Source organism: Pipistrellus kuhlii, unplaced genomic scaffold (genome assembly GCF_014108245.1).
Source record: "Pipistrellus kuhlii isolate mPipKuh1 unplaced genomic scaffold, mPipKuh1.p scaffold_m20_p_13, whole genome shotgun sequence".
Taxonomy (NCBI): Eukaryota; Metazoa; Chordata; class Mammalia; order Chiroptera; family Vespertilionidae; genus Pipistrellus; species Pipistrellus kuhlii.
The window spans coordinates 22373695-22396717 of record NW_023425438.1 but is presented as its reverse complement, the minus strand read 5'-3'; the positions used below and the strand labels follow the sequence as shown (position 1 = coordinate 22396717).

Genomic DNA, 23023 nt, shown 5'->3' with positions numbered 1-23023 from the left:
TCTTAATGGTTACATTCACCTCAGTCTATCCGTGAAAATTTATAAACTTACAAAAATCTCTTCCTCTAATCCAGTGGTTCTCAACCTTTCTAATGCCTCCACCCTTTAATACAGTTCCTCATGTTGTGGGGACCCCCTACCATAACTGTAATTTTGCTACTGTTATGAATCAAAATGTAAATATCTATGTTTTCTGATGGTCTTAGGCAACCATGCTAGCGGTTCTCAACCTGTGGGTTGCAACAGGTTGAGTCTTCTTTTCCAATTGGCTGTATTTTTTTCCAGTCTCCTAGTGGGTTATCTTTTTTCTATTGACTGATGCATACTCTTTGTATCTTAGAGATATGTATCTTTTATATGGACAGCAGTATTTCTCCTCTCCTTTTTTGCATTTTTAATTTTTTAGTGACGCCTTTATTTCACATAAAATTTTTATTTATGGAGTCAAATGTGATCTCAGTTTGTATGATTTCACTGCATAGCCTATGATTTGTGTGTTACATTTCACATCTACCTTCAAATTTTTTTCTTCATTCTCCTATAAAACTTACAGTGCTGTAGCCACTCTGGCTTTTGTTTCGTTTCTGAAAAGCAAACTCCTTCCTGTCTAGGTCATTCCACATGCCATTCCTTCTCATTAGAAGTTTATTCTATGCACTTTTCACTTGATTACTCTCCACTCATTTTCCACGTCTCAGCATAAATGTCACAAACTCAGAAAGGTCTTCCCGGCACCTCACTCTAAAGCAGAGGTCTTTGTTCTGCTCCTGCATGGTATCTACCACTTTTCTTCATCACACATATTCCAGCTATTGCTTTAAGTTGAACTGTTTGATTCTTTGTTGTATATGTATTTTCCTCATTATATGTCAAGGTCCATGAGGGTTACATGTCAAGTGTGTTTGGTTATCTACTTCACCTGCTGTAGCTAGTACAATACCTAGAACATACTTACTGCTTACTATATATTTACTGCTTACTATATATTTATATTTATTAACAGAAAGAATGAAGAGTCTTCGAGAAAAATTCATAAAAGACAGGGCTTTTAAGCTGGGTTATGAGGAGTTGGTAGTATTTGGTCAGGCAGGAGAAAAAAAAAGATCATGGGAGCTGGACACAATTTCCATTGTATATGGAGGAGACTGGGGGACCCAAATAAAATTGGAATTGCCACTTATTTTGAGAGAAGTGGAAGACAAATTTGAATAGATCATTGATGGCATACTTTGGAGGACCTTAAGAATAGTAGTCACATCAGTACTTTAGTAAACACCCTGAAGCTTTCAAGGGTTCTAATAAAACCTAATGGGCACCATGACCATGCAAAAAGTTTAAAAAGCCTGCAGACAACTAAGCTGTGGTCACACAGTTTACACAAAGTATGGAGTAATTGAAGAATAGTCTCTGAAAACCTCATGACCCTATGGCTTCCCCCAGAGATAAGGGATATGTATCTTCCTCTATTAGTTTCAATGTGCCCCAAATCACCCAGGGTGTGTGTGTCCATTGCATTTTCTGTCTATGTGGTGCCATTTGAGGTAGCAGCCTGCCCTACTCTGTCCTCTAGGCCCAGGATGAGTTTTTCTGTGTCTAGCATGCGATATCTACATTTCTGGTGAAGATAATGCTCACCTCAATCCCACAATGGTGGCCTCTGCACTTCCCTTCAAACATGTATCTTGGTGGCTTTGAAAGTAACAGAAAAATACTAGACCCAGTAGCCATGGAAGTAGTAAGGGCTTATTGATTTCCAAGTTCTTTCTGAATCTCCAGTTCATGTTTCAGACATGTCCTCTCTCAAGCCTTTTGTCCTATCTGCAGGAGGGAACTTCAGAATGTTCTGGGCATGGGTGGAGTTAGCATAAAGAGGCGGATTTGACTTCATTCATCACCTTTCATAAAACCATATTGTGTGTCAATACCAGTGCATACCATAAAAAACATTGCTTACCTGATTTCTTGCAACTGTGGTAATGTTAATATTTGTGCATGCCATATAAATATTTACCTACCTTTCTTCTTGCAACTGTGATATTTAAACATGTGTTCTTGTAAGGGGTTGCATCGGAGTTTCTTCTGACCAAGGTTGTACTGAAGCACTAAAATGGAAAGAAGAAGAATAAACTTTATTTTCTGGATAAAAAAAAAACTATACTAATCTCAATTCACAAACACCCCAGGAGCCTACAGTTCCAATTTTCTTTTCACAGTATTAATAAAACTGGATACTGGAAAAGTCAAGTCTTCCCCCATAAATCTGAAACCATTTTGAAGGCTAAGCTAGAATTATAATAACTTCCACATCTATTAAAACATAGTACAGAACTCTGTTCTAATGAAATCATTTTAGGCAGTCCTTTTCTTACATGGTATGGAGACAGAAATTTTAAATTGATTACTTTTAATTTAATATTTGATAAAGATTACTGACTCTTAGTGAAAAAAAATTTAAATAAATGTATTTTGCCAGTCGTTTTTAAAAAGGATTATTGTAAGACAGGCTATCTAACAATTCCAGGTAGCAGAATGGCATATATATATATATATATATATATAGAGAGAGAGAGAGAGAGAGAGAGAGAGAGAGAGAGAGAGAGAGAGAGAGAGAGGGAGAGAGAGAGAGAGAATTATTTCTTAAGATTGGCGGTCTCACAATTTTTGTTGTTGTTAAAGCTCAAAAGCTATATTTTCTCTGGCATCAGTATCTAGTGAAACTCTAGCTTCATTCTTGATATGACAAGGTCATGGTTGATGACATACCTATACACTAACAACCTATATTGAAGAAATAAAATCAGCAATAAAAATTGCCTGGAAACTACAATCTCACCCTACAAAGCTAACTTTGGAAACAACATAAATATAATAAGATTACAGTGAAAGAACAGCTCATCCAAGTATACAAAGTAGTTTCATAAAAATGACAATTTGAGTGATAAAAAGAGCATCTTGTGGCATGGTTATTGCTTTGGTGAACTCATCAATGGAAATATAAGGTCCCACAATCATCCACCAAACCCTCATTCTATGTGACAGGAGTTAGGACTTTAAGCCTTTCTCATGCAGTGTTACAAAAACATAAACCATGAGCAATTATAGTTTAATAGCAATTTCGATTGCTATGTTTCCAATCTCAAGAAGAACAGATAAAGTGTGCCAAATGCTTTCTATTGCAAAGTGAAACCTCTATGGAGAGATTCATTAATGTTCAAAAATTGACCTTTCATAATGCATAGTTATTTTAGAACTTCACTTGAGAATTATTTTGCTAAGTAAAATGTGGGCTTTACACTCCAGCCTTGGTTAAGACTAGAAACAATTAAATAGTGACAAAGCAATAAATAGAAGCTATAGTAAAGCTTAATGGCCTAATGTGCTGCCCAGATCTCCATTTGCATAATAAATGGTTGTGTGTTTTTTTGTTTTGTTTTTTACTTGATACTATTATTCCTTCTGATAAAGCATATAATTTTATTCTCTAAACAAATTTAGGAAGTTACATTTTAAAGGAAAGTATGCCAGTATAAAACACAAAGCCCATGTCTAGTGAACAATCAATCACATTGAGATATTTTGGACAGAAAGGACTATTTTATATTATGCTTTGAAATTAAGAACTTGGCACTAAGTTTTGTCACTCATTTAACACCATGCTAAGGAATGCTCTTACCCCTGAGGCAAAAAGCGCTGACCACTAAAGGCCTGACCTTCATTTACCTGAGAATGGGCAGGGACACACCCACTATACACTCTGAAAGCTACCTTCAAAGATAAGTCCTGAGCTGGTAGAGAGTCACAAAGAAGAGGTAGTGAGGGAGACTAAGTAAGGAGGAATAGAGAACAGCATAGATTTGATGACAGAGGAGCTGGGAAGAAATGAGACCTGTCACAAGTAATTCTCTGCACTACAGCCTACTGTGTCTCTCAAACATGTCTGTCTTGTGATGTTTGTTAACTGGACCTAAATTAATTCCTACTTAGGGAAATGTTCTTTCACAGATACAGTGCCAGGGACTGTCAAAAAGAAAGAAAGAACGCCAATTAGGACAATTTCTTTTCCTGTCGTGGTAGCTTAAAATAATTGTCTCAGCAAATTTAAGGATAAGTTAATATTTTAAACATTTTAACATTTTTATGCAAAACAACAAATACACTTAGGCACTGGACTATCTCTTTTGCATCATGAATTATTATATGATATGAATAAACTGGTTTTAGGGTTTAATGTGGAGATATGTTAATAACTATCCTAACACTGGAAAGGCTATGCCTACATAAGTTATCCCAATATTAATTAGACAATGAAAAACAAGAAAATTCATAGAGCTTGTGTAGAGGATTCTTAATAAACCTGGGCCAAAGCAGACAATGTGAAAAACTTTTAGAAACCATCAGGATCTTGTCAAATATTTGAGAGAGAGAAAGAGATAGAATTAAAAATAATTTTCATTTGCCCTTTAAGATAATGCCATCTGGTCCCACGAGTTCCAGGAATATCTCCACAGCCTTTTGGCTGAAAAGTGGCTTATGTGAAAGAGGTTAAATTCCTGGGACAGCTCTTTGCCCTTACCAGTATAATGAATATCTCTGACTCACTTAAGCAAAAATGCCAGCAAAACTCAAGTCTTTATATTGCCATTAAGGAATGCATATGTGCTTTCCCCACATATGCATTTCTTAATAGACCTAGCAGTGTACACACCACCCCAGTGGATTCAGGGGTACATGGTGTTGGGCATTCTCCTGCAAAACAGGGATAAGGCAGAATTATGTGGGAAATCTTTAGTAAATAAAAGCACCTATTATTACAGTGTTTACACAAATTATAAGTCATGATTTCACTATGTGAATAGAACTATTGAAATTAGAAAACATAAATGGAGCTACATGCTTAGAATTATGTCTACTTTTTTTATTTTATTGCTAGTGCCCTAGACTTTAACCAAAACACATGTGCCACCACTCTGCATTGAATAGTTGCCTATTTCCAGTCACACTGAGTAGTACCTAAGTGCCTGCCCATCATCAGTCCTACTAAAGTTTTCCATGGTCCTGGGCTTCTTTTGCCTCTGGGCCAGATATAATGAATTAGCTACATTAGCTTAGTGTTACTTGCAAATCAGTCCACTTTTGACCATTCAAGGCTTATTACTACTTTGCATGTATGCCATTCTTTTAGCTTACCTCCTTTATCTTTTACATGTTTTTAAAATGTTCTCATCACATGTTGGAACAAAGAAAAGGTGATGGAGTAAAATAAATTGTAGATCCTTGATTTTTTTAACACTACTAGGAAAAAAGATGTAGATTGCTTTAATTATCTAAAATACATTGATTTAGCCGAAACCGGTTTGGCTCAGTGGATAGAGCGTTGGTCTGCAGACTGAAGGGTCCCGGGTTCGATTCCGTACAAGGGCATGTACATTGGTTGTGGGCACATCCCCAGTAGGGGGTGTGCAAGAGGCAGCTGGTGGATGTTTCTCTCTTATCAACGTTTCTGTCTCTCTATCCCTCTCCCTTCCTCTCTGTGGAAAATCAATAAAATATATATTTTTTAAAATAAAATAAAATAAAATAAAATGGCTCTGCAAAATGCACAAATAAAACATGCATAGAAAAATAAAAAAATACATTGATTTAGTTTATTATGGAGTTTAAAGGAAATGCAAAATTGATAACTGCGTGAAATGTAAGAGTTGATTATGGATTTCTCTGGTTAAATTCTTTTTCACATTGACATAAATGGTTAAAAGATGTCTTTTTTATGTAAAATTTTAAGCAAATTATATAAGAAGGCATTTAGCTTTTTGAGCCATTTATACTATTCTCTACATTTAAATGAAATTTCCTCATGTACTTTTCAGTGGATCATCAAATAAACCAATAATGATGATCAATACATGAAACTACATTTATAATTCATAAATATATGTGAATTTCTATAGCCTTTTATTGCACATCTAGGAGAGATATCCCATTAACAATTTAATGGGCAGGCTGGGCCTTTATTTACTATTAATAATTCTAAACTTAGCATAAAAGTCAAGAAAATATCACTTATCCTTCAGATTTGAAATAGAAAAAAAATGTTATTGAATAATCAATTAGATAAAAAGCAACTGCATATTCCAAGTAGTCCTATAAAAATACCTGTGGTATTAATTTTTTAGCTCTAATCAGAAGAAAAGGGATAAAATTCCTGTATTGGGTTTGAGTTTTTCTTTTTTTAAATAAATATTCTAAATATAGTGTTTTTTAAATAATCTATGTATACATGAATTACAGAGCTATTTTTAGGCCTACCTGTGACTTAAATCATTTTGTCTGCAATTGCTAAATAGCATTTCCCTTAAATATAAGGTCCTTATCAAATGGCTCTATGGCAAAATTGAAGCATTTGAGGCTTTTCTTAGGTCTTTGCAATCATATTCTAGTTTTAACATCAAATGGATGGTAGGCTGCTTATGCTGTCATTGTAAAAACATATTAAAAATATTTAAACAGATAAGAATAAAATTCTTGGATAAGACAATTCACCTAACTGGGGAAAACATACATCTCTCTCTCTCTCTCTCTCTCTCTCTCTCTCTCTCTCTATCTATCTATCTATAGATAGATAGATAGATAGATAGATAGATAGATAGAGAGAGAGAGATAGATATATCTATATATATCTATATCTTATATATATCTATATATAGATAGATAGATAGATAGATAGATAGAGAGAGAGAGATAGATAGATATATCTATATATATCTATATCTATATATATATCTATCTATCTATATCTATATCTATATCTATATATAATCTCCACATTCCCCTTCCCTTTCTGACAACTAGAATGAGATAATTATGAAAATGTGTTGAAAATGAAAGCATCCCACCTGGTGGGGAGAAAAGACTTAGGTAACATTTCAGTAAAGATCCAGCTCTTGTGACATTCTGGCAAAAGAATACTCCTCCTATTGAGCAGGTAGAAAGTTGTCATTTAGTGAACATTAGCAGCTGAGCTAATTGGCAGAGTTTGGCCAAGATGAGTGTATTTGAAAGAGAAAGTGTGGCCTTTGGATTGTCAGGTGGTGACAGAGCTTCTGCAGTAGGTTCTGTTCTTCTGGGGAGAAAATTAATTTCCTGTAATCAAATGCTGTGGATTACAGTCTTTGTCTCCTCCGCCTTGGCCACAGAAGCAATGCCAAGGCTTATTCAGCAACATTACCTGGTGTTTTGTAAAGCAAGCAGTGGCTTACTCAACAAAGAAGTGTTTTACCTGCTGCATTTTGTCGCTCAGAATACAGCCTATTGCTGCTTTGAGATTGAAAGCTATGACTTTGTAAGTGACTATATTTGCAAGGCTTTGTTTGGAGAAGGAAAGGAAAATGACAGCAAGAAATTCACATGCGGACAGAAGAAATCTTGGTGAAGTCTGAAAATGAAATTATAAAGCAGTCCAGGGCTTCAGTTGGTAAAGCAATCCCAGGAATAGGAACTTCTGTAGGAATATTTTAAAAAAATAATTATTACATAATGTTGAATAGTAGTGATATAAAAGTGCAATCCTAGTCTTCTTGAATTAGTCCATTTCTGCAGTGTGTATACATTCACATGCATAAATATTTGATATATATGCAACCTGGTCATGATTTAAATTCATTCTTCATAACTTACAAAGTTTTTTAAAATTAACCCACTACATCTGTAGAGTAATGACCTTTTAAGAAGATTCAGAAAAAGAAAACAATTTCATACAGAAAAATGACCTAGGGCAGTGGTCGGCAAACTCATTAGACAAGAGCCAAATATTAATAGCACAACGATTGAAATTTCTTTTGAGAGCCAGAAACCAACTTCTGCACCACAAAGTTTCTATCACACTGTATGTACGTGTCTGCACGTGCTATGTTGTGGAAGAATCACACTCAAGCGGCCAAAGAGCCGCATGTGGCTCACAAGCTGCAGTTTGCTGACCACGGACCTAGGCTCAGAGAGAAGTGGGATGGAATCGTCTCTCTCTATAGTTCCTAGGCTTTTAAATTCTTACAACAAATTTTTAAGTGTATTATGTAAAAGGGTCACCTTCGCCTCCCCTGATCTGTAAGCCAAATCACAGGATGTCTTCTCCCCATCCATAGTCAATGTCAGTGCCTGATGAGGCCTTGGGAAGACAGTGTGCCACCCAAAAATCCATTTCCTGACCAAAGAAAGCTTCGTTACTCTTTTTCCTTTGGAAAGATTAAAGAGGGTTTTACCAGTTGAATAAAACAGAGCTAGCCAGTCCTTTACTTATTGCTATCTACTAGGCACCAAGTTTTGACTCAAAATATGGATGGTCTATAAAACTGAGGGAGGGGGGAATCATTTATTTTAACCTCCCAAATTTGGTTTTGGTGATCACTCAACTGCGACCAATCAATGAATGCCCATACATACATACAAATAAACCTCCAACAGAAAAATGAATTAATTTTGTTTTAGTTTGTAAAGTTGTGACTAAAATCATACTTTTACAAAGCAGGTATTTACATTATTCAAACGTCTGAGTTATTTTATTGTTCAATACTTTATGCAATCATATTGCCTCCTATAGTTTTAAATAAATGGTCCTAAAGCTATCTACCCAGAGTCTAGAGTTGGCTCTAAGGATTCTATGTTAACATCGATTTGATTCTGAAACTGATACCCTCTAATATTTTACAAGACTCGGTCATTATGATTTCATTTTCCATTGTTGGGTTTATGATTTTTCACCTAACAAACACATCCACATGGCCCTTCAGAGGTCCATGGAGCTTATTTGCGGCTGCACTTCCAAGACCTTGTTAACAAAATTGATCTGTGAGAAAGAAAAGATGGCAACAAATCTCTCAGCCAGTGCTTTGATTCATTGTCCCCAGTTTTTTGGGACCCTGAGGCATGGGGTTTCCACACTTCACAGCAGTCTACATTTCCTGGTGCCATCCCATTAGTCATGAAAATAGAAGGTAACTGTTAGCGTTCAAGGAACTCCATAATCACTCTGTGTTTTTTTTCTTCCCCCTTTCCTATAGCCAACCCAACCCGGGCAGGCGGCAGAGAGCCATACCCAGGCTCCGCAGAAGTGATCCGGGAGTCCAGCAGCACCACAGGCATGGTGGTGGGCATAGTGGCCGCTGCCGCCCTGTGCATCCTCATCCTCCTCTATGCCATGTACAAGTACAGAAACCGGGATGAAGGCTCATACCACGTGGACGAGAGCCGAAACTACATTAGTAACTCAGCGCAGTCCAATGGGGCTGTCGTAAAGGAGAAACAACCCAGCAGTGCGAAAAGCGCCAACAAAAACAAGAAGAACAAGGATAAAGAGTATTACGTCTGATTCCAAGATCTTAAAAGGACCCTTGTATAGAAATAGTCTTCATTTTATCTGAGACATAATATAAACTTATTTACTTTCCTTTTTATGAAGCACATACAAAAAGAAGACAGGGAATGCAATCAGGAAGGAAAGACTTTTTAAAAAAAAAAAATCAAAAAAATCAAGTATCTCATGCTCTTGTTTCTCCAAAACAGAAAAATAAATAAAAAATTAAAAAACAGGGGCCAATAAATTCCCTAACATCCACAGTGTTTTTCATTTACTCTGCCTGTCTTTATGTTGCTGGAACATTTCTAAAAAGACAGTGATGACTGCACGCATTCATAAAGCAAAGGAGTATTACAACATCGAGGCACAACACGAAACACAACACACACAAAAGAAGCTACCTATGATCCTGGATTTAGCCAAAGTGCTAGCGCTTGCCCGAGAAGTCAGATAGTCCTATTGCCAGAGAAGACTGTGGCATGTTGAGTGACTCGACCTGCAAATCCTTAAGAATTTGCTGCCTGGCGCAAATGGAGCCGTGGTTGGAATTTACATTTGCAACAAAAGTGCTGGCTTTTTTGAAGACTTGTGTAGGAACACATTCAAAAAGCCCCTTTATGATTGTGAGGGGGGAAAAAAATGTATGGAGGCCTTATTTTCAACATTGTGAAATATAAGGCACATCTTCACACTAAAATTTCAGAACAAAAACAAGAGGGCATAGATGCAATCATTGGGAAATTTTCATGCACGCTTAATATGTTACTACATATGTTTATATAAAATCCATCTCTGTGTGCTTTCTGGACTGTGGTTAAGTGACGTTTTATAGCCTGTTGTATAGAAAATGCAAAATATATCTCTGCTCTTCAGCCATTTTTGGTAAATTAAATGTTATAAGTGTTGCTAATTATAGGGAGTTTTATGACATTGGAGCAACAATTATTTCAGGGTTGTTTTTGTTTTTTGTTTTTTTGTTTTTTGGCCATCATTATAAATTGCCACAATTACTTACTTTTTAAATTAAAGTTACAATGTAGTGTTTATTCTAAGAAAGATATGTATGAATGTATATAAAAAGACTCAGCTTCATTTTTTCTTACATGTACAGCCTTCATTCTGTTGCAATTAAGTTCTAGTATTTGTATGAAAGGTGTGAATTAGAAGGTAAAAAGCTATACATATGTATCTTATAATCTTTTTTTCTTCCCCTAATACATTTCCACATACATTCACTATTCACAATCAAGGATGTACACACACGTACACACATATGAATTCAGAGTAATCCATCAGATATAATGAAAGACCCAAACATATATATACTAACAAATATTTACTGACAAAATGTAAAGCAGGAAGGAGGATAATTGTGCCAAGGTATTGACAAATGGGGTGATTTGCTTCATTGAGACCATGTTCCCAAGAAACCCCAAGAAGACATTTCCCCAATGAAATGGAACCTTTTCTTACCGAATAGAATACCAATGGTATCTTGATGTATGGGCATGAACCATTAGGTGAGGAAGTTATGGAAGCAAAATTGGTTGATATACACCTTAATCTGATTGCTACAATTGGAAATTTTTTTCCCAATGAAATTATTATTTTTTTTCTCTGAACCTAATGCGCATGATAAAGATTTTGGAAAGTAAACACTTTCTCAACTAAAAGTATTTTCAGGAATTTTTGATTCTCTATTTGTTGATTATTGACCATATTTTAACTTTTGTGGTTATAATGATATATATATATCATTAAATTGTTTTAATTTAACACATTAAATGGTAGGAAAGTATGGATTATACACTTGTTTTTGCATATAGTTTCAATGATGTTCATAGCAATAAATTGGCAGTATGAGAAGGTAATGCAAAAGAAGTGCATTATTAGATTGGAAGGTGATGCCTCAGTATAAATTGATTGCATTACTTTAACATCTCCAAAAAACACTAATAGATTTCAAGGAAGAGAAGAAAAAACTTACAATTAGCTTTAATCAGCAAAGGCAAAAAATGCAAAACATCTTTTATAATACTTTAGTTGATGAAAATAAAAAGCCAAGAAGTGGCCTGGATTTCAGACATACAGCACCTTAGAAACATAGCAAATCACCAATACCTACGGTTGCCAAGAAATTGTTGTAAATGAAAAGTTATCAAGGCTTTTTGTGACCCAGAAAGTAGAGGAATAAAACTAAAATTTAATATCCATTGCTTGTGTTTCAGACATTTCTTTTTTTTTTTTCATTTGCTAGGTTAAAAATATTCATGTTTTGTGTTTTTTCCCCCTCTCATTCAGTCTTACTCAGGGAAAGCCAGTGAAATAAGAAGGTAAATATAAAACCACTCATTTACATTTGAGGTTATAAAAAGAAATGGTTGCTTTTTCATTTGATCTATGGGACTTGACCTAAGTTTCCACCAGGAAAGATTCTAAACTATGATAGAAAATCAATAATGGTGTTTTTAAGCAGTATATCTATGAAGTAGTGCTGTTGGGGAATGATTTCAATGTTTCTTTCCAACATAAATTTTAAGATGTCATTCAATGATGTAATCTTATATTGTCAGTAAAAATATTACTAATGTTATTGGCCTACACAAAATCTAGCTTTTTTTTTTTCCTTCTTTATTTTAAAGTGGAGAAAGAGAGGAAGATGAGCTAGGGAGAGAAAAAGACACGAGTAAAATCTTCACACAAAAGTATCAGGGTTCCATACACAGTTTGCAATCAATAGAGGATTTCACACTACCTGGCATACATTTGATTACATCTCTAGACTAACTTTTCTGATTGAATCTGCTTCTTTTTTATCCATGTAATGTGTTGCCTTTTTTAAAAAAAACAACAAATACTACAACAATGTGTGGTGTGGTCAAAGGCCACATGACCCTCCCCTTCTAGTGCTCTGTGTGACTGGGTATTCAAGGGTTTTGTTTGTTTCGTTTTTTTGTTGCAAGGCCAATTTATCCATTATTGGAAATGCTAAGCAAGTGGAATTTACTGTTTTGTTAATAAAATATTTCTTAATACAACTGTGGATTTATTGATTTTTTTTAATGTATATGCGGCATCATTTGTGTCATCATCAAATGACACAGAAAACTGCATTTAAAGGAAAACAAATCCTGAGAGAAGGAGGGGAAGAATATTGACCTGCTTTTCCTAGATTTTAATGTTCATCAAGCGCCTCTACTATCATAAATTTAGAGATACAGCCACGGAAAATGCACCTTAGTGTACATCTGTTAACCATGCTATATGTGAAACCACAAACTCCTAAAACTATTAATAGTTGAACACAATATAAAGGTGCTGATTTCATGAATATGGTTCTCTCTATAAAGAGCAACGTAATTCAAGTTAAGTAAATCTATAATTAAATTCCAACACACTCACTTACTAGCTATAACTTACCGTATTTTTCGGACCATAAGACGCACTTTTTCCCCCCCAGAAGAGGGGGGAAAAAGTCCCTGCGTCTTATGGTCCAAATATAGCCTACACATATACTTTTAAAAAAAAGTTTTTTTTACTTGCCCGGCTCTGTGTGGTGTCTGTGTGCTTGCCCGGCTCTAAAATGGTTCTAAATGCTGCTGTTTACTGTAGGGTTGATTACATGTGTTTATGACTGTGATGTTGGGTTTTAATGCACATAAAATATTTTAGGACACTATTTGTTTCAGAATCTTTTTTTCTTCATTTCCCTTCTCTAAAAACTGGTGCGTCTTATGGTCCGGAGCGTCTCATGGTCCGAAAAATACGGTACTCGATTTCTCTGTCTCCCTTTTCTCCTTAGTAAAGTAAGTAAGGGCAGTAACACCAACTTTTTAGGGTAGTAAGGATAAAAATATTTAATGTGTCTAGCACAACTAACTGCAAAGACAAGGTGGTAACTTGCATCATGTTATTTTTCATAATAATTTGGGAAAGCAAGTCAAAAATGAAAAAAGTACAAAAGGCAAGTGTGTAAAGAAATATACTTGTTCATATATATCTATAATAATAAATGCATAATATGCTAATTAGATTGGATATCCTTCCAGACGACCTTGAAGCTGGGGCTGCGAGGGAAGCCTGGGTCCTGGGTGCTAGAGGGAAGCTTGGTGCCAGCAGCCGGGGGGGAAGGAAAGCCTACTCTTGCTTGAATTTCATGCATCGGGCCTCTAGCCCTATTAATAAAGAGCTAATATGCTAACTAGACTGGATGGGTAGAACCACCTTCCAGAATGACCAGTGTCAGGGGCAGTGGGGGTCATGAGGCCGTGAGGCAGCTGGGGCTATGAGGGCTGAACCCCTAGCATGAATTTTGTGCATCGGGCCTCCAGTGTATATGTACACTGGAGGCCCGATGCACAAAATTCATGCAAGAGTAGGCCTTCCTTCCCCCGGCTGCCAGCACCAGCTTCCCTCTGGTACCTGGGACCTGGGCTTCCCTCAAATCCCGGGCTTTGTCTGGAAGGTCAGCCGGAAGGACGTCCAGCCTAATTAGTGTATTATGTTTTTATTATTACAGATATCCCACATTAAATATATACATAAATATTTTAGTATGTCTTAGTTCATTAGTTGGCAAATGTTTTAAAATGCTGGCCTTTGAAAATTATCCTCTGACAGAAAAGTGTGAGTGGTCTTTCTCTTCTCCCATAGTAAAATATTTGAACATGAGCGCTTAACCCATTTTTTACCATTTTATTTTAGACACATTATTTAGGTCTTAATATTAACCCATGACTTTTACATGTAATGGGGTAACAATCCGCACCATCTTAATGTCTAAATAAAAGGCTATATAATTCATCTTACCTTTAAAATGTACAAAATTTCAAAGATGTTGACTTTATATATGTTAGTAAACAGATGAAGGATTCTTGAACTGTTGTCCAGTGATTAGGCATCAGGACTTACTAACCTCTAACAATAATTATAAAATTTGACAGATGTATGTGGAGGAGTATTTCCTTGGAAAGAGAGTGAACCTTTTTGCTTATGTAAATTATCAAGCCTATAATAATCTGTACAGAAATCAAGAAAAAAATACCTGACTCAAAGTTTTCAGTGATTATTATTATTAATATTTTTTTTTTTGGCTAGGTCACCTAAATTGTGTAAAAGTAAATAGTGTTGTATGTAATACTTTTATTTCAAAAAACAGCACAACTTGTGTTTCCTGAACATTTTTTTTGTTTGTTTTAAATGCATAGGTGGGCATAAATTCTCACTTTGCACTCAGATAGACTCCACTTCTTTTTTCATGTGAGACATATCAGGCATATTAGGACGTATCTAGTCTACCAAATACATTGTTTACATGGACATTTATATATGTCATCTTCATTTCCAACTGGCAACTGCGAAATGTCTGAGAAATCTGAGAGCTGAGCTTAGAGGTTGGCACCAGAGAGCAGCCTCACAGAATGATCTTAAAGATCACAGTTGTAAGCACTGATGTGAAGAATGTCATGGGGGGCAAAGTGTTAAATTTGCTTTTCTGACTTTTTATATTTAAAAATTTTTTAAATTATGTCTTTTTTAGTTGATAGAGAGGAAGGGAAAGGAATAGAGAGACAGAAATGTCAGTGGAAGAGAAACATTGATTGCCTGCCTCTTGCATGCCCCCTACCAGGAGTGGGCTGCAATCCATGCATGTGCCCTGACCGAGAATGGAACATGACCTCCTGGTTCATGCTCCGATGCTCAACCACTGAGCACACTGGCTGGGCAAAAAATTAAATTTTCTGCAATAACATTTGTCATAAAGTATAAAATATAGAAGAGGAAACTATCTAAGGACAGAATGTACTATACTTAGAGGAATTAAATGGGTTTGTCTCGTGATTATATAATTTTACATGAATTTAACCACTGAGGATACTCAAATTAAAATTTACTAAATACCAACCTCTTTGAACCTAGTGGATCATATGGGGAACATGAGATTTACACTCTACAAACATCCCAAGTAAGTACCAGCAAATAAAATGAAATAATTATGAGTGAAAGCGTTCTATTAGGTTGGTATTCTCACTATCTTTCACCTTGGTCCTGTCAAATACCCTAAAAATATTATCAGCTTATTATTCACAAAAAATGATAAGTCTAAATCAAATGAATAAATTTGACTTAAAAAACAGTAAAAAAATTAAGTAGAAAGATTCACATTTTTTTAAGGCAAAATTCTTAAAACTATTATATTTTACTTGATATCATGGTGTAAAAGGTTCCATATTCTGGATCTTTCAATATATATGACTTTAAAAAAAAATCTAATCTATGAAAATCTAGATAGTTATTAGTTTCACAAAATGACTTCCCATAAGATGTGTTTAAATAGCATATATTTCTAATACATTTAAAATTGTATTACCTCTGCAAAACTTAATTCATAAAGAGATGAAATATATGGCCTTTTAAAAAGAAGTATAGCTATTTTCTCAATGATACTTTACATTTTTAGAACTCATTACAGCCTAATGAATTTGAAACCAATTATTTAATTTTGATATATTTGATACTTATAAAAGCCTCTTAAGCTGTCAGGTAAATTATTGTCACCATTTCACAGTAATGGAATTAGGGTTGGGAGAGGTTGACTTGCCCAAAGTCAGTCAGCTACTAAAAGGCAGAGGCGTTCTCATAGCCCAACTCTTCTTCTACATTTAGATTTGGCTTTTCATTCTGTCATAACTCAAAAAAATTTAGGAATCATTTTAGTAATAAACTTTTTTTATCAAGTAATTCACAATAGTTCCAAATCCTTTGCAGAATGTTCTTCTTATCTTGCAATTTTTGTTTGATTCTATATGAAACCTACTATGAAATATTTGATTCAATTCCTTAAATGGCTTAGAACTACTTGTGCTAGATTAGACATATACTTTTTTTTCCTCATTTTACATAACACACTGTTTGTTATATTTTATTTCTAAACCCTCCCTGAATTTTTCAGCAATCTTCATTTACCTCAAGATGTTACTTAGTTCAAAACTGCCAGTACTTAAAATGCCATCCAGCCCACTAAAATATCCAAGTGTTTGTTAAAAATAATTCATAAAACTAACTTTCGGTGAAATCAACACATACTATTTATATATTTTTCTCTTTATGTTGTTGCAACTCACCTTGTTTATATTGTTTCCATGTGTTTATGTTTTCCTTGGTACCTCAAGGCCTATAAATTTTGATATTGATTATCGTCTATGATTGTTGAACACTCAGAGGTATGCTTAACATCCTTAAAATCCCTCTTGGGAATATGAGATTCTAGAAATAGCCTTCAGTATCTCTGCTTTTATTCAAAATGGCTCTGATGTTTCTACGTATTATATCAACTACTCTAAATGTTGCGTGATGCAGATGGAGATTTTTTTCTTTTTCTTTTTTAAATATATTTTATTGATTTTTTTTTACAGAGAGGAAGAGAGAAGGATAGAGAGTGAGAATCATCATCAGCTGCCTCTTGCACACCCCCTACTGGGGATGTGCCTGCAACCAAGGTACATGCCCTTGACCAGAATCGAACCTGGGACCTTTCAGTCCTCAGGCTGATGCTCTATCCACTGAGCCAAACTGGTTTCGGCAAGATGGAGATCCTTTAGTGAAAAAAAGAAAAGACAAGATTTTGAGCAATAAGACATGTTAGTGAATCTTATTTGGCTCATCTTCTCTTGACTATGTGTAAATGTATAACTTTGCATTTGGCTTACTCTTTATAATAAAAAATCAAAATATTTTTCCACAATGTCTGTCACATAATCTAATGACATGAACATGTGCCTAATTATAGGAACCACCAATTTGAAGCAATGACATTATTGGAGATTTACTGTGATTCTGGCTTATGAGTTTAGTGCTTTTCATCATTGGGAAGTGGCGTTTCCAGGCTGCCAGAGAATTAGAGTTTCTGTATTCCACATGATAATTAGCACATCCAATTCTTAATCACTTGGCTTTCAATTGTGACAGGACTGACAGGATGAAGAGGCTTGAGTTATCAACTAGTAGATTTCAGATTAAATCTTACTTGCATCACCCATGGTGGAAGTCAAATTTATGTGAGTTCATTTTAATACCTCCTTAAATTTCCAAGCTTCTTGAGCCTCATCAGAACTATCTCCTTTTGACTCCTCTACCCACAATATTCCAATACTAGAGGCTCAATGAATGAAAATTCATGCTCTGGAGGGGGTTCCTTAGTCTGGCCTGTCACCTCTTACAGTCCTGGAACCCTCAGGGGTGGGAGGAGACCTGGAGATCAGAGGAAGGTGACACCCCTCATCACAACTCTGCTGCTGCCACTGTCGGCAGTGCAAACCTCCGCCGGCCCTGGTTACCTGAGCCTCAGGTGGCCCTGGGCAGCTGGGCAGCTGCCATCTGAGGCTTGCCTGCACATTGGGGCAGCCCTGGGTGGCTGGGGGGGTAAGGGTGGGTCTGGCCACACTGAACACCTGCCACGTACCCCTGGTGGGGCTGAAAGGACCGGGAGACTGTGCTGGGGCTGAAGGGACTGGGCACCATTGTAGCTATGGGCACTGCCATCTTTGTGATGGTATGATGGTCAATTTGCATGTACCCTCTTTATTAGATAGGATTCCAAATCATTGTGTTAAGGGGCCTATAAAAATATGAATAAGTCTGAAATGTGAGGTGCTGTTCAGGTGTTTATTTCATAAAGTGGGCATGGTTCAGGAGGCGGGTCCAAGATGACAGCATAGGTGGACACTGAGGTCCCCCCTCCCCCAACACCAAGAACATAACAAATGTATACCGATATTTAGATAAATCTCTGCCTCAGAGACAACTGTGAGCCAATTGAACAGCTTCTGCACAGCAAGCAAGAGAGACTGCACAGAGAAGATCGGGAGCTGGGAGAACTCTTCCGGACCCGAGGAAACAAGTCAGCAAGTGATTAAGGAAACCAGCAAGCACCACTGTTTCTATTTCCCATACATACAGGTAGTGGGCAGGAACTCCATCTAGATTCTCTGGATGACCTCAGGTACCCCTCCTAGAGCTATGCCCAGCATAAAGAGGAGGGCCCCTTCACATGGATATTTTTATAGCAGGTACAGCAGAGTGTTGCTTCAGGCACCCATTGGACCCCCCCTCCTAAAGAGAGTGTGGAGCTTGCAAAATGCTGTGGCATTTGCCTATAGGACAGCCCTACCCGGATAAAGTGCAGAGATACTGGGGTGCTACTGAGTGTTCACATGAGGCTGTACCTCCTGGAGAGTATGGAGCTAGTGCTTTTAGATTTCAAATGAACTTAAATGGCTTTCAGCTTAAAATATACTGTTATAGATATAGATGAATGTATACGGACATCTTGGTAATCATCAACAACAACAAAATACAAAAATGGATATAACTCTTAAACATCTACACACCAACATAGGAACACCTAAGCATGTATAGCAAATATTGAGAACATAAAGGGAAAATAAGACAATAATAATAGGCAACTTTAACACACCATTGACATCAATGAATAGATCATCCAGACAAAATATAAACAAGCAAATAATGGCCTTAAAAGATACATTATAGCATATGGACTTAAGTGATAATTTTAGAGCATTTTACCCAATAGCAGCAGATTATACATTCTTTTCAAGTGCATACTGTGTTAAGTACATATGCAACATTTTCCAGGATAGACCATGTTAGGTTGAAAAACAAGTCTCAATAAATTAAAGAAGATTTAAATCATATCAAGCATCTTCTCCAATCATAATAATATCAACCTAGAAATCAATTACAAGAAGAAAACTAAAAAACACAGAAAAGCAGAGACCAAATAAGCTACTAAATAATGAATGGGTTAAAATGTAATTAGAGAAAAAACAAAACAAAACAGATACCATGAGTCAAACGAATGTGAACACACAATGATCCAAAATCTATGGGACATAGCCATTGCAGTTCTAAGCAAGAAATTCTACCTCAAGAAACAAGAAAAATCTCAAATTAAAAAAATCTAACCTTACACCTAAAGGAAGAAGAAACAATGCCCAAAATGAGTAGAAGAAAGGGAATAAAGATTAGAGCAGAAAAATGAAATAGAGTTCAAAAACACAATAGAAATAAGATCTATGAAAACAAGAGCTGGTTCTTTGAAAAGATAAACAAAATTTATAAACCTGACAGACTCATCAAGAAAAACAATATGGCCTATATAAATAAAATCAGAAATGAAAAAAGAAGTGACATCACAGAAATGGATTATAAAAATAGCTACAAAAAAATATGCCAACAAATGAGACAACCTGGAAGAAATGAATAATTCCTAGAAACAAATCTAAAAATTGAAGAGGAAGAAAGATTACCAAACTCATTTTACAAGACCAGAATATCCAGATACCAAAACCAGACAAAGACACTACAATAAAAAAAATATATATTACCGTTTAATATCCCTGCTAAATGTATCAATACAAGAAAAATCCTCAATATAATATTAACAAACCAAATTCACCAATATATTTAAAAGATTATTCAGCATAATCAAGTGGTTATTCCTGGAATACAAGTTTGGTTCCAAATCCAAAAATCAAATGAAGTGATGCACCACATAAGCTAAGTGAATAAAAACCATATGATCATACCAATAGAGGCAGAAAAAACATTTAACAAAATCTAACACACATTTATGAAAAAAACTCTTAACAGAGTAGGTACAGAGGGAACATATCTCAACATAATAAAGGTCATATATGCTGAACCACAATTAACATCATACCCAATAGTATAAATCTGAAAGTATTTTTTTTAAAGAAACAAAGCAAGGATGTTTGCATTTGCCACTTTTATTAAACGTAGCATTGGAATTCCTAGCTTCAGTAATCATACAAGAAAAAAAATAATGGCATCCAAATTGGGAAAAGAGTGGTAAAAACTATCATTATTCACAGATGACATAAAACTATATATAAAAGAACCCTAAAGATTCCAATAACAAACTATGAGAACTAAAAACATAAATCAGGAATATAGTAAGATAAAAATTAATATTCAAAAGTCATTTGCATAAACTCAAAGAAAGAGAAGTTAAGAAAACAATTTCATTTACAATTGAATGAAAATAAATAAAATACCTAGAAATGAATTTAATCAAGGAGGTGAAAGAACTGTACTAAGAAAACTATAAAACATTAAAGAAAAAAATTAAAGACATAAATACAGATAAGACCATGTTCAAGGGCAGGAAGAATTAACATTGTTAAAATCTCCAACTGTCCAAAGTAATATATAGATTCAATGCAATCCCAGTCAATATAACAATAGAATGCTTTATGTATCAAACAGTTTTAAAGTGTATATGGAATCACAAAAGACCCTGAATAGCAGAAGCAATCTTGAGAAAGAACAACAAAGTTGGATGTATGCTACCTGTTATAAAATTAAAATACAAGGCTACAGTAATCAGAAGAGCATAATACTGACATAAAAATTGACACATAGATTAATGGGACAGAATAGAAAGCCCAAATATAAACTCATACCTATATGGTCAATTAATCTATGACAAAAGAGGCAAGACTATATACAATGAGTTTAAATCAGTCTCTTCAATAAATTTTGGTGGGAATATTGGACAGATACATGCAAAAAAAAAAAAAAAAAAAGGAAAACTGGATAAGTTTCTTATATCAGGTACAAGAATAAACTCAGAATGGATTAAAGACTTAAATGTAAGACCTAGAAAAACATTTGACATCACTCATAGCAATGTTTTTTGTATATGTCTCCTTGACCCAGAGAAACAAATAAAATATAAACAAATGGGACTTCTTAATCTAAAAGCTTTTGTACAGAATATCAAACAAAACATTAATACAACCAACTAAATGGGAGAAGATATTTGCCATAACAAGCTAATATCCAAAAATATATGAGGAATTTATACAAGTTGACACCAAAAACAAACAATACAATTAAAAAATGAGCAATTGACCTGAATAGACATTTCTCCCAAAAGGCATAGAGATGCCCAAAAGACACATGAAAAGATGCTCAAATCACTAATCATTAGAAAAATGCAAATTAAAACCACAATGAAACATTACTTCAAATCTGTCAGAATGTCTATCATGAATAAATCAACAAACAAAAGTATTGATAAGAATGTAGATAAAGTAAACCTTTGTGCACTGCTGGGATTGCAAATTGGTGTAGCCATCATGGAAAACAGTATGAAGATTCCTCAAAAATTTAAAAGTAGATCTACCATATGACCCAGTAATTCCAATTCTAGGTATTTATTTGAAGAAATCCAAAAGACATACAAATATATATATCCCTATGTTATTGCAGCATTATTTATAATAAACAATGGAAGCAATCTAAGTGTTCATTAATAGATGAATGGATACAGAAGTGGTGCATACATACAATGGAATATTACTCAGCAATAAAAGAATGAAATCTTGCCATTTTGACAACATGAATTTATCTAGAGGTATTATGCTAAGTGAAATGTCAGACAAAGACAAGAACTATATGATTTCAATTATATGTAGAATAAAAAACACACACAGATAAAACTGAAACAAACTCATGGATACAGAAAACAAATTGATAGTCACCAGCTGGGTGAAAAAGATTAAAGGGATTAATAAGTATAAACTGCCAATACTCACTGGGATAAAAATTACAGCATAGGAATATCGTCAATAATATTGTAATAACATGTATGATATCAAATAGATATTAGACCTATCCATCACTTTGTAAACGTTTAATCACTGTTACATACCTTCAATGACTATTGTAGGCTAACTGTAATTAGTAAAATAAAATCAAAATAGCAATTAGAAAATTAAACATACTCCAGTATGCTATCTTAGCACAGCAGAGTAAATAACTTAAGAGAAACACACTCTGCAGTAACCATTCCACTCACTAGCTTCTGAACAGAAGAGCAGTGCATTCATCACCATTTATAAATATTTATTGCACATTCCCCTGGTACTAGAACTTGAACTCAGGAAGCAATAAGATAAATGGAACTGGGAAAGGTGAAGTCTGGAAATCCCGGCAGATCCATAAGCAAAGGCCAATTTCAGGTGTCAGAACATGGAATAGAGACCAGAAGTGAACTATTTCAGAGAGGGCTGCTCAGGGATAAGGAACCAAATGAGGGTCTGAGGAAAGGTGAGCTCCCTAGTAGCACAAACAGGATGGCTACACCTCTGGTAAACAAACCAAACTAGCAAAGGTTTACAGCAACGTGCTCCTCAGGTAAGGCAAACAAATCAAATGGAGTTCACTTGGAAGGCTGCTGATAGACACCAGAGGGTTATGCTGTTAGAAAAGCCTCGAAACATGAAAAGGAGAATATTTTATTCATAAAAGTGTCTCTTAGGGAGAACATGGCATTTGCTTGAAAGGCCAGTAGCGACAAGTATTCTTAGGCAAAAAGCTCAGACTCTAAAGGCATCAATGATGCCCAAGATTTTAGATAAAGAAGTGAATCCACTCTACTGGAGGCAAAAGGTAAAAAGAGAGAGAGAGAGAGAGAGAGAGAGAGAGAGAGAGAGAGAGAGAGAGAGAGAGAGAGAGAGAGAGAGAGAAATAAGTTGAAAGGAAGAGTTAAGAAAGGAAGGGAAGCCAAAACCTGTTTGGCTCAGTGGATAGAGCATCGGCCTGCTGACTGAAAGGTCCTGGGTTCAA

General features: G+C 35.3%; 1 protein-coding gene across 34 annotated transcripts in view; it reads left to right on the top strand.

Annotated features, from left to right (window-relative positions):
• NRXN1 (neurexin 1) overlaps positions 1–12387 on the top strand; it is a 973616-nt gene extending 961229 nt beyond the window's left edge. For all 34 annotated transcript variants that reach the window (XM_036435285.2, XM_036435291.2, XM_036435293.2 and 31 more), the window contains one exon: positions 9054–12387. In XM_036435285.2, the coding sequence (XP_036291178.1) occupies positions 9054–9361 (308 nt within the window). In that variant the 3' untranslated portion in view covers positions 9362–12387. The remainder of the gene's footprint in view (positions 1–9053) is intronic.
• Positions 12388–23023: the final 10636 nt, after the last annotated feature.